Genomic DNA, 17122 nt, shown 5'->3' with positions numbered 1-17122 from the left:
AAAAAACGTCCCGGCTCACAAGAGTGATCAACGCAGCAATCACGGTTCATTAGTCGTCCATTATTAAACGCCGTGAATATAGTTTTTATGAGTTTTGACTCGCGCGCGCTTATAAGAGATTTAATCAGTGGCCAAGGAGAACAATTTTTAATTAATCACGTCGTGCCGCAGATCGATCGAGGGCCGACTCTTTGACGTTTTGTTTGCTGGCCGCTACTTTTGCCGATAGTTATAAGTGTAACGAGATAAAAAAAAGTTCGCAGCTGCAGCTGCAGGAGAAGGAGATAGATACACAGAGGCAAAATGAAACTGTGCCACGCCGTCTTTTGCGACATGAAAGTTGAGAGACGACGACGACTGAAAGTTTCGAGATAATTGATTAAGTTTGCAGTCGACGGCTAATGTGGATATACGAAAGAATGTACAAGCAGCGCGCGTGTACAGCTTGGGCTTTTGGATTTGAAGCGCGCAATGATAAATGGTCCCTAATGAGCATGTGAATTACCTCGCACACAAAAGCTTTCTTGTCGTTGTGTACAACAAACGATCGTTTCCCTTGGAAATCAATTGAAAAAGGGCCGACGGCAAACGGTTTTCCATTGAATCACAATCTTATACCGACAATTGATTAAAATCTAAAAAAAAGTAGAAGCAGGTAAATCGTGATTTCGTCACGGAAATGGATTAATTAATCCAAGATATACTAAACATTGCTTTATTTGTTTTCTAAAACAGTGGGAAGAAAAAGCAGAAAAAATTAAGATTACAAATTTCCGCAAATTTCAAAGAAAATTAGTCCCTGAACAGCCTCGTTATTAGTATAACTTAACCGTGCAAAACAATAATCACTATATTTTACTGAGGATTTTGAATCACCACACCAGCTATTGAAAACGATTGATTGTAATCATTGCTAATATGCTAAATTATATGTATTTGTGCTCAGCTATGAAGGTAGTCCGATTGCTTTCAACAGGCGCTGATTCATGAATGCCCTGCATTTAATTTTAGCAGTGTGGATTTTTGTCCAACGTTATAACGTTTGATATCATTTTGCCTCACACCTTTTCAGCACAATTGGAGTAACCATTACAAATTAAAATCAAAGTTATATCAATTATTGCTCTGTTTAATGTTCATATTTTTGTTCAAAACCCCGAGAAAACTCTACCGGAGCAGTTTTAAAAAAGCCCTTTGAGCGTACGATTTAAAGGGTATTTGAACAAAAAGGGTTTTTTTATAATAAGATCGAAAATTAATTTTGAATTTAACAGGGTGCCGATCTTTCACTTCAGAGGTTCTTTAAGAAAAAATCTATACATATCCGTCATTTTTTTGTCGCATTGAAGAAATAATTTTTCATCTCCTTTTACACGCTGGTCAATAAATATAAAGAGGTTTTTTATGTGATGACAATATACTGCAGGATGAACTTGGAGATTGTTATATTCTTTTACAATGTATGTATTTGGTTTATTCATAAAAGGTTTATGCACAGCACGTGAACCTGTTTGAGCTAGCGAGAAAGGGTCCGCTTGATGGACCGCATAATCACTAATGTATACACCAACACAAGGCTGAACACAAATGAAGCAAAAAATAGCTCGTAAATTACGACCGGCGGGCATCGATAAATACGACACGAAAAATCGCACGAAACTATTTTCTGGATGGCTGGTCCAAAAAATGTTGTGAAAATAATATATCTGGTGCGCTGAGCCGGGGACGCGCGCTTTTAATACTTTCTAGCGTGCTGCACACACGGCGTTTACGAGGCTGTAAAATATTTATTAAACCCACTCACGCGTTCAAATTTGGGGAGAAGAGAATATTGCTGTCCGGAATTTACCGCCCTTCTAATGCGGTTAAGAATCCTAATTTCGATTTATTTATAGAGTACTTGACGGAATGTTTGCGGCATCTTTTTGTCTTTTTCCGCCGTCATAGGTGTCATTATTTCTTGGTTTGTGGCGATTTCAATGTGGATTGGTTGACCAATAACCCCAAAAAACAAAAGTTGAATAAGGTCATGCAGCAATTTCAGTTGTCTCCTCTGAACGGTGGTTTTGTGACGCGGTTTTGCAACTCTGCAAGAACTTCTGGTACAGCGATAGACTTGATTTTTGCAAATGGCGTTGATATGGACTCTACTTGCTATGCGGAAGAGAACTTTTTGTCGGATCATGAAAGTGTGTTTTGTCGTTTGAATCTCTCTCACGAGCCGATGCAGGATTGGTTTAGAATGGAGCGGAATTTTTCTGAGCAAAATATTGCGAGCTTTGCTGAGTTTTTAGGCGTGCAGGACTGGAATTTCTTGCAGACGGCAGAGTCTGCAAGTGTAATGTATGATATGTTTCTGGCAATTTTCATGATTGGTTTCGAGCGGTGTTTCCCACTCAAGAAAAAGCTGTACCGTGCAAACCAAGTAGGTAAAGTCCATCTATCTCAAGATACCAAGAATCGTAGGAAAGAGTTGAGACACTTTTCTAATATGATGAGAAGAACACCTAACTTGGCGTTGAAAGAGAAGCTTAGAAATCTTCGGAAGGTAAAGAAGTTTGAATATTTAAAACTTTTGCACTCTGAATTACAGCAGCAAAACAGTCGTTTAATTGAGGAGTCAGAAAATCGCACTAGGGCTGCATGGTCAGTAATAAACGCTAATATTGGTAATATTCGACAAAAAAGCTACGTTCTGGCAATGCAAGGCAATGGTGGAATTCTGACGGATCCTGAGGATATCGCTAAATTGTTGAATGAGGCGTTCATTGAGCCACCACCATATCAAACTGGACGTCCAGTTCAGAATTTGGAGCCTGCGGGAGAACGATTTCAACTCCTCCCCGTGGGTACTTTTGAAGTAGAACTGTGGATTAAACGTCTGCCGTCAAAGCGATCCAGAGGCTACGATGGTATTCCAATGTTTTTGGTGAAGCGTGTTGGTCCTGCTGTGGCTGCTCCTTTGGTTAAAATTATCAATGCTTCTTTTGAACAGGGCGAGTATCCCTTAGCTCTGAAGAAGGCGGTCGTAATACCACTTTTTAAAAAAGGAGACAGGAAGAATCCCAAAAATTATCGCCCTATTTCAAATTTGCCTGTATTTTCCAAAATCCTTGAAAATTGTTATCTAATGCGACTCATGAATTACTTGCAGGAGAATCAGTTGCTTCCGCCTTCGCAGCATGGTTTTATAAATGGTAAAGGTACTACGACGGCGTTGTTTGAATACGTGAGATCTTTGGCAGAGGCTTTGGATAAAAATCAAAAGGTGCTTGGGATGTTCTTTGATTTGTCGAATGCATTTGGGACAGTTTCACCCGAATTGATATTGAGAAATTTTGAGCACCATGGGGTGCGAGGGTCTCCACTCCTCTGGCTCCAATCTGCCTTCACAGACCGATTCCAGTGCGTCAAACTTGAGCGAAGAGATGGCAAGTGGGAGCGTGAAATTTTTTCAGACTACTTGCCAGTTTCGCGAGGAACTCCACAAGGAGGAATTCTGTCTCCACTTATGTTTGATTTGGCAATTTTTGATTTGGCAGTTCGTGTAACGGCAGATTTTCTTGTGAGCTACGCGGATGATGCGAGCTTGTTGATCTGTGACTCGCGTCCGCAGGAGTTGGTGCCGAAGGCAGGCGTTGCAGTGGAAACGATGCGGGACTACTGTGCTGAAAATTTCTTAAGGATGAACGTCGACAAGACAGTGGTAATTTCATTCAGAAAGCCAGGTTCCCGACTTGTAGCAGATAATCTGAAGGAGTTGAGTTTGAACGGTTTCCAGGTTTCGTTGGCGGCAGAGGTTAAAATTCTAGGTCTCCGTTTCACAGCGGATTTTTCCTGGAAGCGTCATGGAGAGTACGTCGTTGAAAAGCTGCACTCAGCGACGTTTATGGTGACTTCGCTTTTAAAAATTGTTGATTTCAAACAAGTGCTTAATGTGTACTATGCTTTCGCGTACTCCCATCTCCAGTATGCTGTGATTTTTTGGGGTTCATGCCCCAAAGTACGTCAGGAAGTGTTTGTTGCGCAGAAGCGTCTCATTCGGGCGATGGCTGGAGTTCGTTATTGGCGCTCTCCTGTGCCGCTTGAGTCAGCGAAACCATGGTTCGAGAAGTTTGATTTGTTGCCTGTCTTTTCCATATTTCTATTGCAATGTTGCAAATTTGTGCGTCGTCATCATCACTATTTTCAGCTAGTTAGGGAGGTGCACGGATACAACACTCGCTCCAGAGATAATTATTTTGTGCCCTCCCAGGTGTCAGCGGCGGCTTCTCGAAATCCAAAAATTTACATGCTAAATTTGTATAATAAACTTCCTGAGCAGATTCGGGGCGAGCAGCAGTTAGACGAATACGAAAAGCAGTTAAAGAATTTTGTTTATGCTAACAAATTTTATACTTATGATGATTATCTCAATTTCAGAGCATCAAATGTAGCAAAACACACACACTCGCTTGTTACACAAACATAACGAAATGTTAACACTATGTTTCTTCTTTATTGTTATTAATTATTTTGTTGTTTAAGACTCATTTGTAAATGCGCGGACAGAAATGGAGAAGCTTCGATTTTTGTACCGCTGTGTAATGCAAATAAAGGAAATTAAATTAAAAAGCAGTTGATTTCGAAGAATAAAATGTGATTTCGTCTCTACTTGATGGAAATTATTATAATGACCAGCAGAGTTGTTTTATTGCCCAAAAGCAGTATAAATACTTTTTGTCGGGCGCGGGTATAAGACAAGAATTTAAAGTGGAGATGTTTGCTGCGCTTTCCCGCCAGAGCCGGGGAATAAAGTTTATTGTTTTTAATAAGACGCTCGTGACTAAAAAGCTGCTTCATTAGCGCCACACACGCTTCATGGCTCGAATTCGGTTCGGTTATCACTCCGAAGGCGCGCGGAGAGTGATGTCACGACACTGCTGCTAGCACCATTATAATAAACTCAAACAAAAATCATAACCTCGTGACCCTAATTATGGAAAACAGTCAAGCGTGCAGTGCTCCGGCTGGGCCCGAGCCAAGCTGGGTACATAAGCAGAGGGGGCACCCCCGCAATCGCCCGGCCTGTCAGGAGCTGTCAGCGTCGCGCCGCAAAAACCGGCCTCGCCTTTTTTCAACAACTTGGAGTGTCTCGTTGTTTCACTCTAAAAAGCAATTTTCGAGCCGGGTTCGCGGAAAACGACGACCCGACTTCATTATAACACTTGCCCGTTGATTGTATCGCAAACGCTCATTTGCATATTGTTAGGAGAGCAGTGGGGAAATGCGTGGCGCAAATTCCATCCGCTTTTCATTTTGAGACGTAATTATACAATCTTTCCCTGGCCGAGCCCAATCAAGTACGATTCCATGCCGATTTCTAGTCGCAAAAATGAGTCAGTAATCAACCTAAAAGCAATTCCCGCAAAGCGTTTCCAGCTGCAAAACGAATACGATTTCCTCGGGCAAACTTTCTTCACTGATATATCCAGTATACATTAATCCTTAATGAAATTTAAACTTTTCCAATTAAATGGAGCTCCCATTCCCTTTATTCTCCCTGCGCAGCCGTCTTATTTCCTTCCATTGCCGAAGGAGAAATAAAGACTTGGCGCGCATCCGATGAGAATAATTCAGCCTCCCGATTGTATGATAAACAACAAAATAATTTATTCCCAAATCGAATCCGATCCTGACTTTTCTCCGGGCCTGAGAGGCTGCATAATTGCATGCGCCGAACAATGCGCGACGACGGAGGCGTGAATTAATTAATTACCCGGCAGCCTAACTAACCGGCCGGTCATTATTTCACACACACTCGCCTGTCCAAAGCCACTGATACACATGTAAAACGCGCCCCCACGCGCACCAGCAGCAGCAGCAGCATCACAAAGTGGTATTATTTCCTTAATTAACCGGCGGGCAGCGGCCTAATTTATTTTTAACTTAATTACGCGTGCAAAGGAAAGCTCGGCGGTGGAAAATTTATTGCCAGTGCGCTCCACCTCCTCCGTATATTAGTGGCTCGAGAGCGTCTATATCATATCGGATTGTAATATAGCTCATCGGGATTAAGGTGTGTGAGAAACATCCATTAAAGCCGCTTAATTTGGTCACGAAGCGAGCACAGCCTGAACGAAAAGTTGTCTAGTTGACACTGCTCGTGCGGAGACACCAGAGGTCGATCGCACCAGGGGTCGCGTGGTATTATTCTTTAAGGTCATTTTCCCGGTCCAGACGACTAATCAAAAGGGAAAGCCGGCGTCGAAAATGGACTGCTTGCGCTAATAATAAAAACTGGCGGCTCTTGGGGAGGAACTCGATCACTCGTCCCGTCCGTCGTCCGCTGCTCTGACTATATTGATCCTGCTCTCTTGATGTAATGCAGCAGCATGTGGTGCTTTCGGTGTGTCACAATCTGACGGCCGAGAAATTTTATGACGCGCCGTAATGGAGAAATTTTTTATTTCAGCTTTTGATCTTGTGTTATGGTCCGAGTCTCCTCTCGTGCTTCTGTTATAATTAAAACGAAAGAAGGTGCTTCAATGGGCTCGCCACTGATTTGTAATTTTGAGGATGCGCCAACTAAAAAATTAAACGACATCAGCAAAAACAATTTGTCGTTTTTTCCTGCAAACTATCTTGATGTGTTTTTGTTTGAGTATTCAATCATCATTAAATCTTTTTTTACTGAGAACGCTTTTTATGCACACCACGCTGGCGTTTGCACGATAATTACTTTTATTGACCCTATAGTTCAGGTGAGCGTGTAACACAATCCTTCCTTATTGGGAAGGCAAACAAAACCGCGCCGCGTTGTGTTCCTCCCGCATGCAGCAACCCCTTTCTTTTATTCTAGTGGAAACGTGCGGCGTAGTTTTGTTGTTTCACGACCTCTTTTCTTTCCTCGCCTGGCATGCATGCGTTCATAAAACAAACAGCGCATTAACCAGAAAACACTAAATTTCCTCCTCCGAACTTTTCTCTCGCTCTGCGCTCTTACTGGTGCTAAAAGCTTTACGGCCTCGCTGCCTGCTATTCATTTCGGTGCAAGCAAACCCAGCCTCTTTGTTTCTAGACGAAAAACGAATGTGCGAGAGTCGTATTTTCTAACAAGCGTTTTTAAACGGCTGGACGGACGCGCATCAGGTACACAAAGCGCATTAATCAAGTCCCCGCGGAGCCGTTTTATACGCCATCAAAGCAATTTTTGCCCTTTTACGCCGCTCTAATGAATGCATTCTCTTATTCCTTCGGCGCGCATGCAACTTTGTGGCTGCAATGCTGGAGATGCGCTTCGCTTTTGTGCACACACGGAATAATTCCTCATGTACGCGTTTCAGTCGAGTATTTTACTTGCAACAAAAGAACCAGCGACCCGGTTGTGCTGGGAGTATTCAAATATTTGTTCAAGGAATGCAGGCTAAACATCGTTTTAACATATTCGGTATTTGAACAAGTGGAATTCAAGAAGAGAGACTCTTTTTGTGTTGTCCAAACTCTCTACATTCCTCTAATTGCTTTTAGGAAAAGTCCCGCGGTGAAAAACAAAAGCGAGCACTTTAAAAGAGATTATCGTCGTCTCGAGACGTGCGTGAGCCATCTGCTCTCCACGATAATTCGCCTGGCCGGCCACTCTCTGCGTTCCAATCTTCTTTTATAAAGCAATTTCCACGTAAAGAGCAAACAAGCCCGCGCGTTTGATACGAGAGCTAATAATTAACTATGATACAATCAGTCATTACACTAAAAGAAGTTTCAATTTATCCGTAGCGCAGCGTTTAATTAAACCGGATCACGACTCGCTTTCCCCGGTCGTGTGCATGCAGTTTCCTATTCACGTTAATTAAAAATGTTACGAAACGGGCTGTACTCACATGCAACCTTCAGTTTGGCCGGCCTGCTCTTGATGCGGCCCCTGCTGGACATGGCCACGCACAGGCACTCGAACGAGGCGCCGAAATACTCCTCTATGTGGTCCTTGGAGATGTTTAGCGTCGCCTCGGTGGTCCTGGTGGCGTCCATCGGGTCCACGAAGTGATGCTGCTCCGATTGCATGGTGTCGGCGCCCTCTCCGTTGCACTCGAAGTGCACCTGAGGATTTTAAACTTGGTGAGCACAATTCCAAGCTGCATGACTCTGCATAATTTGCATCGAACACGTGCATATATCAGAGGGAAAAAAGGGCAAACAAAAATCCAGCCGCCGCGAGCCGATGATGGAAAGCGTCGATAAGAGCCGCGCGCGATTCGCACATCTGCACGCGCGGCGCCGGCCGGGTCACGCGCTCGCACGCCTCCGAAATTATGCTCGCAATAACGTTAATTCATGCTCTTGAAAATTCTCATAGCTCAGCATGACCGCATTCAGCGCATAAGTAATCGTCATAATGTAATGATAATGTACGGAGCGAGCGAGCGAGCGCACGGCATCAGCACAGCAGCACGACGTTGTGCAATTTACGATTATGTGTCACCATGACGCGAGAGTGAGCAGCGCGAAATATATTTCATCGCGCGGCACAGTGGAGCATCATTTATGCAGGGTCTGCAAAAAAGAGCCTGCTGCTGTGCGACGCAGTTTAGGAATTCGCAGGCTATAAAGCAGCGACGACTGGCTGAGTGAGAGGACTCACTCGCTGGAATTCGTCTGCCAATGCGAAAATCCTGGAATGGTGTGTGTGCAACTCCATTCTCACAATCAGGTCGACGTACGTACTAGACTTGCGCACGATCAGGGAGAATCCCACAATAAGTAATAATACTAGAAGAAAATGAGCATGTTTTCGAACAGAAGTGGAAATGAAAATCAGCAACAAAATATAATGTGAAGCAATTACATAAAAATTGGTCTAAAGATGTTAATTACCAATAAAAACTATATTTAAAAAATATCTTGTCTCTTCCAATAGAGTTTAAATCGAAATAAAATTGAGCTCCGGAGTTTCAACAATATTATCCGTCCGATTCTACGAAACAACATACTCTCTGAACTGCAAAATCGATTGACACACATTTGCCAAAAAAGCGCGACATATCCTGGGGCTATTTCTTTCGTGCCATTAGCATTTATATCTTGACCGAGCTTCGAATCGAAACTGAGTGAGCAAAACCAGCCGGCACATACTATAATAAAATCGGTCCATTTCGTTCCGTCAAGGTGTGTACATTTATGGACATTCTTTCAGCCCATTCGCCTTTCACTAATCACCAATTGAAATCTATGGCGCAGACAAATTGATTTTTTATCCTACCCGAGAACGAATTACATATTCAAATTGGAATAATACGAAAAGCAGGAGACTTACGTTGAGAGCGTGGGCAGCTCGGCACCTGAGGGTTGCCGGTTTGTTCTTGATGACGTACGAGTCAATAGGTTCGTCGAGGAAGATCGGCAGGGACACCGCCGGATGGTTCAGGGCAGGCGCAACCGACGGTCCAGGATGCACATGTTCATCTTCGTACTCATCTTCAAATTCGTCCTCCTCGTCCTCGTGAGTCTTCATGCCAGGCAGAAGTAGGCTGTCCATGTTTTGGACGTCTTGGTGGGACAAAAGTTGTCCATCCTCCTCTGCAAAAAGAAATTTTAACAAATTTAAAAAAAAACTTGCATTGTTGGATTTGATTGAATTGATTGTTTCGACATGAACAAAAACAAAATAACCAAGACAAGACAGTGAAATTACAGGTCATGCTTATTTTCTAGAAATTTGACAGCCCTTCATAATTTTTTACTGCTACATAGATTTTGATTCCTTTCAACGAGGTCCTTCCTGCGGTTAAACTAACTTACGAATATTAAATCATTCGGGTATTTGAAAAGACATCTCGTAAAAATAAGAAAACTGAGCTAACAAATTTCTGTTCTCACTTCATCTTAAAAAATGCACGTTCACAATTGTATTCCACTGGTGACGTCATTTTGCAAATTTACGCACATAAAAAGGAGTGTACAACGATCACTAAACCGTTACGGCTATAGCACAATATTTTCTTTTGACGTGTTCCAGCTGTGGGACATACACACACGCTTTCTGCGAGGAATCGGTCATTCCCTCTCCCACGAGTTTGAACTCTTGACCAATTTCTCCACAGCGCACGGGCAATTGGCTTTCGAGAGCGCGTCCTATTCACCCATTCCGTGGCAATAAATTAATTTGAGCCGAGGCGGAACGCTTGTTGAGAGATTGTTTTGATTAAAATTATGAATTACAATGAGCACGTGTGGGATGGCGAACATGCCCGAAACGGCTAGGCGAGGCTGCCGCGCGAGAGAAAATACATCATAAAGTGAGCTAGGGCATCTTGTTGCGCGACAGCATGTGCCGAATCGGCGTTAAGTATGTATCTCGTTTGATTTTAGTGCGCGCGACACGACAGCAGATTGACACCGGCGCGCGGATTTATTCAAATTTTATTCCGAGGGCGCGATCTGCCGGCGCGACTCATCCGTCGGCAGAAGAACAGGCACTTTGAGAAGAGAAACCCCACGAAAATAGCTTGTTATTGGCCTGTGTAAACTAATATATAAATTGTGCTGCGCGCGGTCATTTGCAATTCAATGTGGAAAGAAACTTTTCAAGAACAGCCGCAGCGACTGACTCAGTCGCAGAGAGGAACGAAAATTCACGCTGTGTCGTGCTTCGGGAAAATGCTGCTCAGCCAGTTGAGTCGATCGCACGCTTTTGTTTCATGCAAAATTTATCAAGCTCTGTCGGCCATGAAAAAGTTTCTTCCAAACGCGCTCAACAACTCGGAATTTATTGTCGTAGTCACTTCTTCACTCCATTTCACGTTATATTCTGTTTGCACAACAAATAAACAAACTGCAAACACAAATTCTAGACTCTAGTTTAAATTTAGCTTTTCAGCAAGAGTTTAAAACGACTTCTAAAATGTGTTGAAAAATAAATGGGTGGTTAAAATTAAAGATAAAATTACAATCAAACATTCTTGAACTGTGCAGAAATTATCGTAAAGTATGTGAAGCTAATAAGTCTCAAATTTATTTGTCGATTTTAACTCTCTTCTACTTAGAAAAGGTCTTGTAGCTCGAAGCCATTGAATATAAAATTAATTTTATGAATTTTATGTGAGTGAGAAACAATATTAAAAAGTTAACATTTAATTTTCACTTTTGATATGGCTGTCATGGCTATCACTCATCATGAACCTAACAACGATTCAAAATATTCATTTTTGGATAATCCATGAAATGTAAATATTTTAAATGTCTGGCAAAACTTGATCAGTATTAATATAGTTAGTAAAAAATGTGTTCTATGTTTTATTTAAATCCTCCCAAATTTTTACACATTTTCAATCCCACTTCTTCAATGGTAAAATTTAAAGAAGTTTGTTTGCCTATAGTAATTGATTCGTGGAAAACCACCAAAAATTAGCACGTAAACCGGTGGAGCAGCGAGTGACGTATTTGGCGGAAGATGAAAGCGTTTGCGAAATGAAGCCACATGCTTTATTGACATGCCGCTGTGCGCACCTTTGGCTTTACACACGCTTCGAGCAGGGCAAATACTTTCGGGGCGGGAGGCTGCTCATTTTTGCGAGGTGCAACTTTGAAGTGGCGCTGAGCTGCAGGAAATTAATTAATTCATAGGGCAAATACGCGCGCGCGAGAGGGCGGCGAGACGGCAGAGTGCACACACGACGGGCTTCTCATCATCTTTATTAGATACAACAGCTCAAGGCGCCGCTCGGCGCGCTCTCAAGATGCAAAGTGCGCAAAGGTTGCGTACACACAACACGCACGCACGTAGGAAAACGCATATGTGCCGCGGCTGCGGCTCTGTTTGTCAGCATGCGCAGCGTTGGGGAGATGCGCTCGGCACTTCAAACAAACACACGCTCGCGCGTTAATTAATTAAATTCAGTCATCCGGGCAAGTCGGCGAATTGGCACCGCGCGCGAATCGGTTATCGAGCAAGCGCGCGCTGCCTCAGCGGTATAATTTATCACTCACGGCATCACATGTTTTGACGCAAACACGGCCAGCCACATCAAAAGTGCGACTTCAGCATCAAATTGGCGGCGGGATCGCGCTGTGCGCTCCAGTTAACTTGATAAGTAAGGCACCGGGGAATGCAAATGCAGACGTCGACATGTGCAGGGCTAAGCAGCAGAGAGCAATCGATGGTACCTCGCATGATATTCAACTTATGCAGAACCTTGTGCTATATGGTCGAAAAATATAGAATTCAAGTATAGACATAGGAAATAAATTACCTATATTCTTGAATTTTCACTATAGTTTTTTCCTGGACAGTTTACTTTGCTTATTTCGAATAATTTTACGTTTTAAGTCTTCTAAGATAGTTTCATAGAGAATTAGAAAAAAGTGGATTGATTGGCCGTGAACACCTTATGGTTGGATGCAACCTCATGTTTCGATCTCTAGTAATATTTTATTAGTTTACATACATTAATTGATAAAAATTAATCCAGGCACTTACAGAGGCTCAGGGATATCAATAAAGAAAATGTTTTCAAGCTCTTCAAATACCACACTGATATAGTTTGGGTAAAACATATAAAAAAAACTTAAGTATTCATTTATTCCAAGTATAATTTTAGAGTTATATTAAACTCAGTGTCTAACTCCATTTCTACTTTTGATTTCTAGCTTGAGATCAGCTAATAATTTATCAAATTTTATAATACGAAAGAAACTCGTTCTCTTGTCACAAAGTTGACAAAGACAATAATCTTTTAATACTTCACAGTGGCAGTTCTTGGGAAAAAACATACATAGGATCCGTGACATTGTGCAACTCGTAAAAATGTGGTTGTTACAGTAGAGCGTTGCTTTCCAATTTTGGTCGATCATTGTAGGCGTCTCGTAAAAGTCCACCTCAATTTGCGAGATTTTGAACAGCTGGTTCTCTATGAATTTATTGCAATTTACTCTCTTGGAAAATGAAAATATGTTTCTCAATTCGCTGACAAATAAATCTCTGTCTGCATATACTCAAAACTTGATATCATAATTTTTTTGGCATTCTATTTTCGGGACAAAGCAGTGCCCACATCACGAGCGAACATTGATTTTGCCCGGCCGTGTGGGAATATAAATTTTGACAGCTTGGCCGGTGATTTGGCAGATTCGATATGATCCCAGATTTGGCAATAATTGACGCCCTTCACTGTGGTGCCGGCGAGTGCGAGCGGGTGCAAAACTGCCTTTGCGAATAATATATGGGCTCGCCAGCGGGCTCATAACAGCCGGGTCATTTATCATTTCTGCAGTCAATACGAATGGCTAACCGGTGTCACAACAGCGTAGAGCCTCTGCGGCCTAACGTGAGTGACAAATTCGTGCGTGCGGCTGTCGATATCAGATTGAAATTGGATCAAAAACTGGCCCGTCCGCCCTCTACGCACACGGCGAAGACGAATTTCCCACGATGAGCAGCGAAGGGGTTCGAATGAAATTAGAGCCGATGGTGACGCCATGATTATTCAATGATGTTGTCACAATGGGCAGAGAAGAAGAAAGAGCGGAGGGACACTACTCATCTGGCTTATTTTTTGAGTCGTTCCTTTATTCACATTGGAGCATACACAACCAAAACACGAGATGGGGGGGACGATGCGGATCGGGTTTCTGCGACGGAAAACCACCCTCTCAAATCCCATCACATGAGCGTGCACTTTCACTTCCAGCTCCCACTATAATTTTCGTCTCTTTGAAAGTGATGTGGCCTTTGGACGATAAATTACAGTGTCTGTGCGCGATTATTTTTCCACGCTGCCGCTGAAAGGACACTGCTGGCTAATTTCGCGGGGTGAACAACCCTGCGCTGCAGTCTACTGTTCTCGCCCCTATTAGATCTCGCTCTATTCACTATGAAAGGACACTTTTATTTACTGCCCCTATGAAACTTAAAAAAAGAGAAAGAAACAATGGGGATGACGTGGAAAGGCGACTTTCAGCGGCCATATACAGAAGAGTGGACGCGGCACTTTGAATCCGGAATGGATCAAATCATTAGTTCCACTATTTGCTTAAGCTTAGCGCGATGGGGTTGACCAACGCTGCCACCCCTATGCCGTTTGATCTGCGCCAGAGAGTGAAACAATCTGCTTTGCAAAGCTTGGATTAGCCGCAGAGGAACTGGTTCAAGGAAGGCTTGCGATGGGTGCGAAATTCCAGCAGCAACCTCGTAAATCCTTCGGTCTGATCTGGAGATAAAATCGGCCCGGTCGGGATTTCGAGGGCAGACGCGTCTTTTGCAGCTTCATTAGTCGCCTTATTTAATCATCGCAAAAAGACAAAAATAAATATGCGGTGCGCGAAATAAAGTAAGCTTGGGAGCAGTTCTAACTTCTGGTGGCGAGGCAGCTTGAAATTAGCAATTTTTCGACGGAGAAAAGAGCCCGTGCCAATTTCTGGTCTAATTAGCGATTCCGCCGCAAAGCTATACGGCAGCCGAGGAATTTCTGATCAGAGATAGTTTGCGGACAAGCAGCCAGCCAGCCAGACCGGAGAGGGTAAAAAAATAACGAACGCGATGCGCAGCGTTCAATCAAGCCAGTCTGCCATTAATGGAGGGCTAATTAAGAGTGACATAATAAAAATTTCAATCTCGGCGGATGACATCACGGCAGCGCGAGCAGAAAATCGTTAAGGTGGAAAAATACTGCACGCATGTCGGCTTCGAAAAAGCGGCAAAAAAAGTGTAGAGCGTAATAAAAATTTGGAACAGAAATGCAGCCTGTCGGTGTTTAGAATCATGCATGAGTCATGATTAGCCCGCTCGCGAATACGGCCGGCATTAATCTGCCAGCACCAGTCGTTTAGCAATCAACAAAAAAGCCGATCGATCTCTCAAGATCTCCGATATCGCGAAATCAGCCGCAGGGAAATTATTCCAGCCACAAAAGCGGCGCCGGCTGAAAGAGTTGGTTGCTGGTACGTCAGTAGCGCGATGGCTCTTCGTGATGCATCAATTTCCATCGACGTCACCGGCTCCAGCGGGAAAGGACCAACTTGTCGTTTGACGGGACCATGTCCTGTCAACCGTTCCCGGGACCAGCTCTCGATTTATCAGTCGAGAGAGCAATGGGGACTGGCGCAGTAATGTGTATTTCTCAAAATAAATGCGCCGGCCGGCCGGCCGGCCGGTCGGCCAAATTGAATCTTTCCACGCCAGTGAGGTGGAATCCCTGCGACTGGCGAACCCCTTTGAACTGCACCTCCTTGTCTCTTCAGCTGCATTGTTCGCGTCGCGATTTTTGAGTTGGTGTATCGCATGCACGCACTGGGGAGCGGGAATAGTGTTGACACATGCGGGCATCGACCACGGAACGGAGAGAGAGAGAACCTGCAGCAGGAAGACTCAAAAGCGGCGGTTTTATTTGACGTTAATCTCCTTATTTAAATGGAGTCGGTAGGATGCTGCCGTGGTATTATTGTCGGGGCCTCATCAGTATGTACGCGCACAAGAAAGGTGACAGTTCTATAGGAAATTCCCCATGATTGTAATCTCTTCCCCCCGCAGAGCTTTCAGATCGGGCACTTCTGAGTAGAGAGCCTCATTAGGTGTAGCACTAGGCTCCTAGTTTGCCTGCTAGATGCCGCGATAGCACGAAAATGTCACCTAGGCTGTAAAGATTCGCAGTTAACTGTGTGTTTCTCGTTTTATAAATAAAGGCGAAGGCTATATCTATCGCAGAAATCGACGATTCGCAGAAAACGCTGTTGCATAACATGGTTTCTGTGTTTTATTTTCAGAAAGCAGTATCGCAGCCAATCTCTGACAACATATTACAAATTTTATGAAGTGACTCTACATTTAAATCAGGCAGGCACCTGTCAGAAGGAATGCCTGCAAAATAGTCAACATTAAAAGGCGCAGAACGGAAAGTCTGTGTGACCAAAAATTTGAAAATAGTTTAATGGCCTCATGATCCAGATTGCATAGAAAATAGGGCCCGAGGCTAAAGGGTGGCCAGTTGGCAAAAGACTGTACCGTGTTTTACTTCCGAAATTTCTGAAAAAATTCGCTCTGTTCACAATTTAAATTAAATAGAGGAAAATGGATTAATTTTCTTGTCTCTATAGAGACTTTGGCTTTTCATTGCCGTTTTCCTAGAGGAAAAAGAACTCACAAAACTAGATGAGTTTTTTAACTTTTGATAATTTAATTTTTTTCCATGACTCTACGCTTGAAATTATGAAGGGTAATTTTAAAAAATCAAGAAAGTCGTGGTTTTAACTGACCTGTTGATGACGCCCTGGCGACAGATTCGCCTATTCCGGCGAGGAAGAAGCAGAGAGCCAGTAGTCGGCTCGGCGCCATTTGGGACGGTTTATGTGGCTCCTCTTCTCATTGCATTCGCAAGGGTCCTGGAAAAAAGAAGCAGCAAAACATGAGTTAATTTTCCTCGGGAGCTTATCCGCATGAAAGTCTTTAAAAGCAGCCGAGTCTTTTCCGCCGTGCGGCAAAAAAGAAACAATTTGGATCTTTTTTGTGGGTCAAAGGGCCGTCCCCATGGGAGCCAAAGCGCGTCCGAAAATTCAAACAAAAGAGCATTGCAATCATCGATCCGAATTATCCGGCGAAATTGCTTGAGAGCACGGCGGGGAAGAGAGGAAAAAGCGGGCGCATTGTCTTTAAATTGAACACGTCGGGCCCCGCGGCGCATCATGGGCAAATAAAGGTAGTGAGCGCGCCGGCTCGCTCGCTAGGCGTAATTTTGTTTTACGGACTGCCATTGTATTTGCATTCGAATCAGCCTTAAAACACACCTCGCCGTCGCATATTAGTGCTAAGAAAAAGCCAGCCTGCTTTCCGCGAAGGAAAAAGTAAAAGGGTGTATTATCCTGATGGTCCCCGCGATAGAATTAATGACGGCGGAGCAGGCAGCGCCAAGGTGCCTAATGACAGACCGCCGAGTCACACACAGGTACGAAACAATGCCCGCAAAGCGCCCATTGTGCCGCGTCAAATTACCTGTCCCGCGTTTGTGTGTGCATAAAGAGCGCCGGCTCGGAACGAGACACAATTTTTCGTCAAAGCTGACTGACTGATGTACCATCAGCGAGCGGATAGGCATTTGATGTGCGACGTAATTTAGGGAAATTATATGTACCGCGCCGACGGCTGGAAATGACAGCCGTT

General features: G+C 43.6%; 2 protein-coding genes across 6 annotated transcripts in view; both read right to left on the bottom strand.

The window, feature by feature from the left end:
- Positions 1–3723, bottom strand: part of LOC135941576 (uncharacterized) — a 160067-nt gene extending 156344 nt beyond the window's left edge. The window contains exon 1 of the mRNA XM_065487212.1: positions 3705–3723. The gene's annotated coding sequence lies outside the window, so the exon portion shown is untranslated. The remainder of the gene's footprint in view (positions 1–3704) is intronic.
- The window catches only part of unc-5, an 89955-nt gene that overhangs the window by 49197 nt on the left and 23636 nt on the right, over positions 1–17122 (bottom strand). For 3 of the 5 annotated variants that reach the window (XM_065486233.1, XM_065486066.1, XM_065486150.1), the window contains exons 2-4: positions 16222–16347; positions 9290–9552; positions 7860–8076 (exon numbers count right to left, since the gene is read on the bottom strand). In XM_065486233.1, coding sequence (XP_065342305.1) covers positions 7860–8076; positions 9290–9552; positions 16222–16300 — 559 coding nt within the window. In that variant the 5' untranslated portion in view covers positions 16301–16347. Of the gene's footprint in view, positions 1–7859; positions 8077–8445; positions 8566–9289; positions 9553–11961; positions 12053–16221; positions 16348–17122 lie in introns of those variants that run through there. The other 2 variants (XM_065486318.1, XM_065486407.1) reach the window with 2 other exon arrangements.

This window comes from Cloeon dipterum, chromosome 1 (genome assembly GCF_949628265.1).
Source record: "Cloeon dipterum chromosome 1, ieCloDipt1.1, whole genome shotgun sequence".
Taxonomy (NCBI): Eukaryota; Metazoa; Arthropoda; class Insecta; order Ephemeroptera; family Baetidae; genus Cloeon; species Cloeon dipterum.
This window is presented reverse-complemented; position numbering and strand designations above follow the sequence as displayed.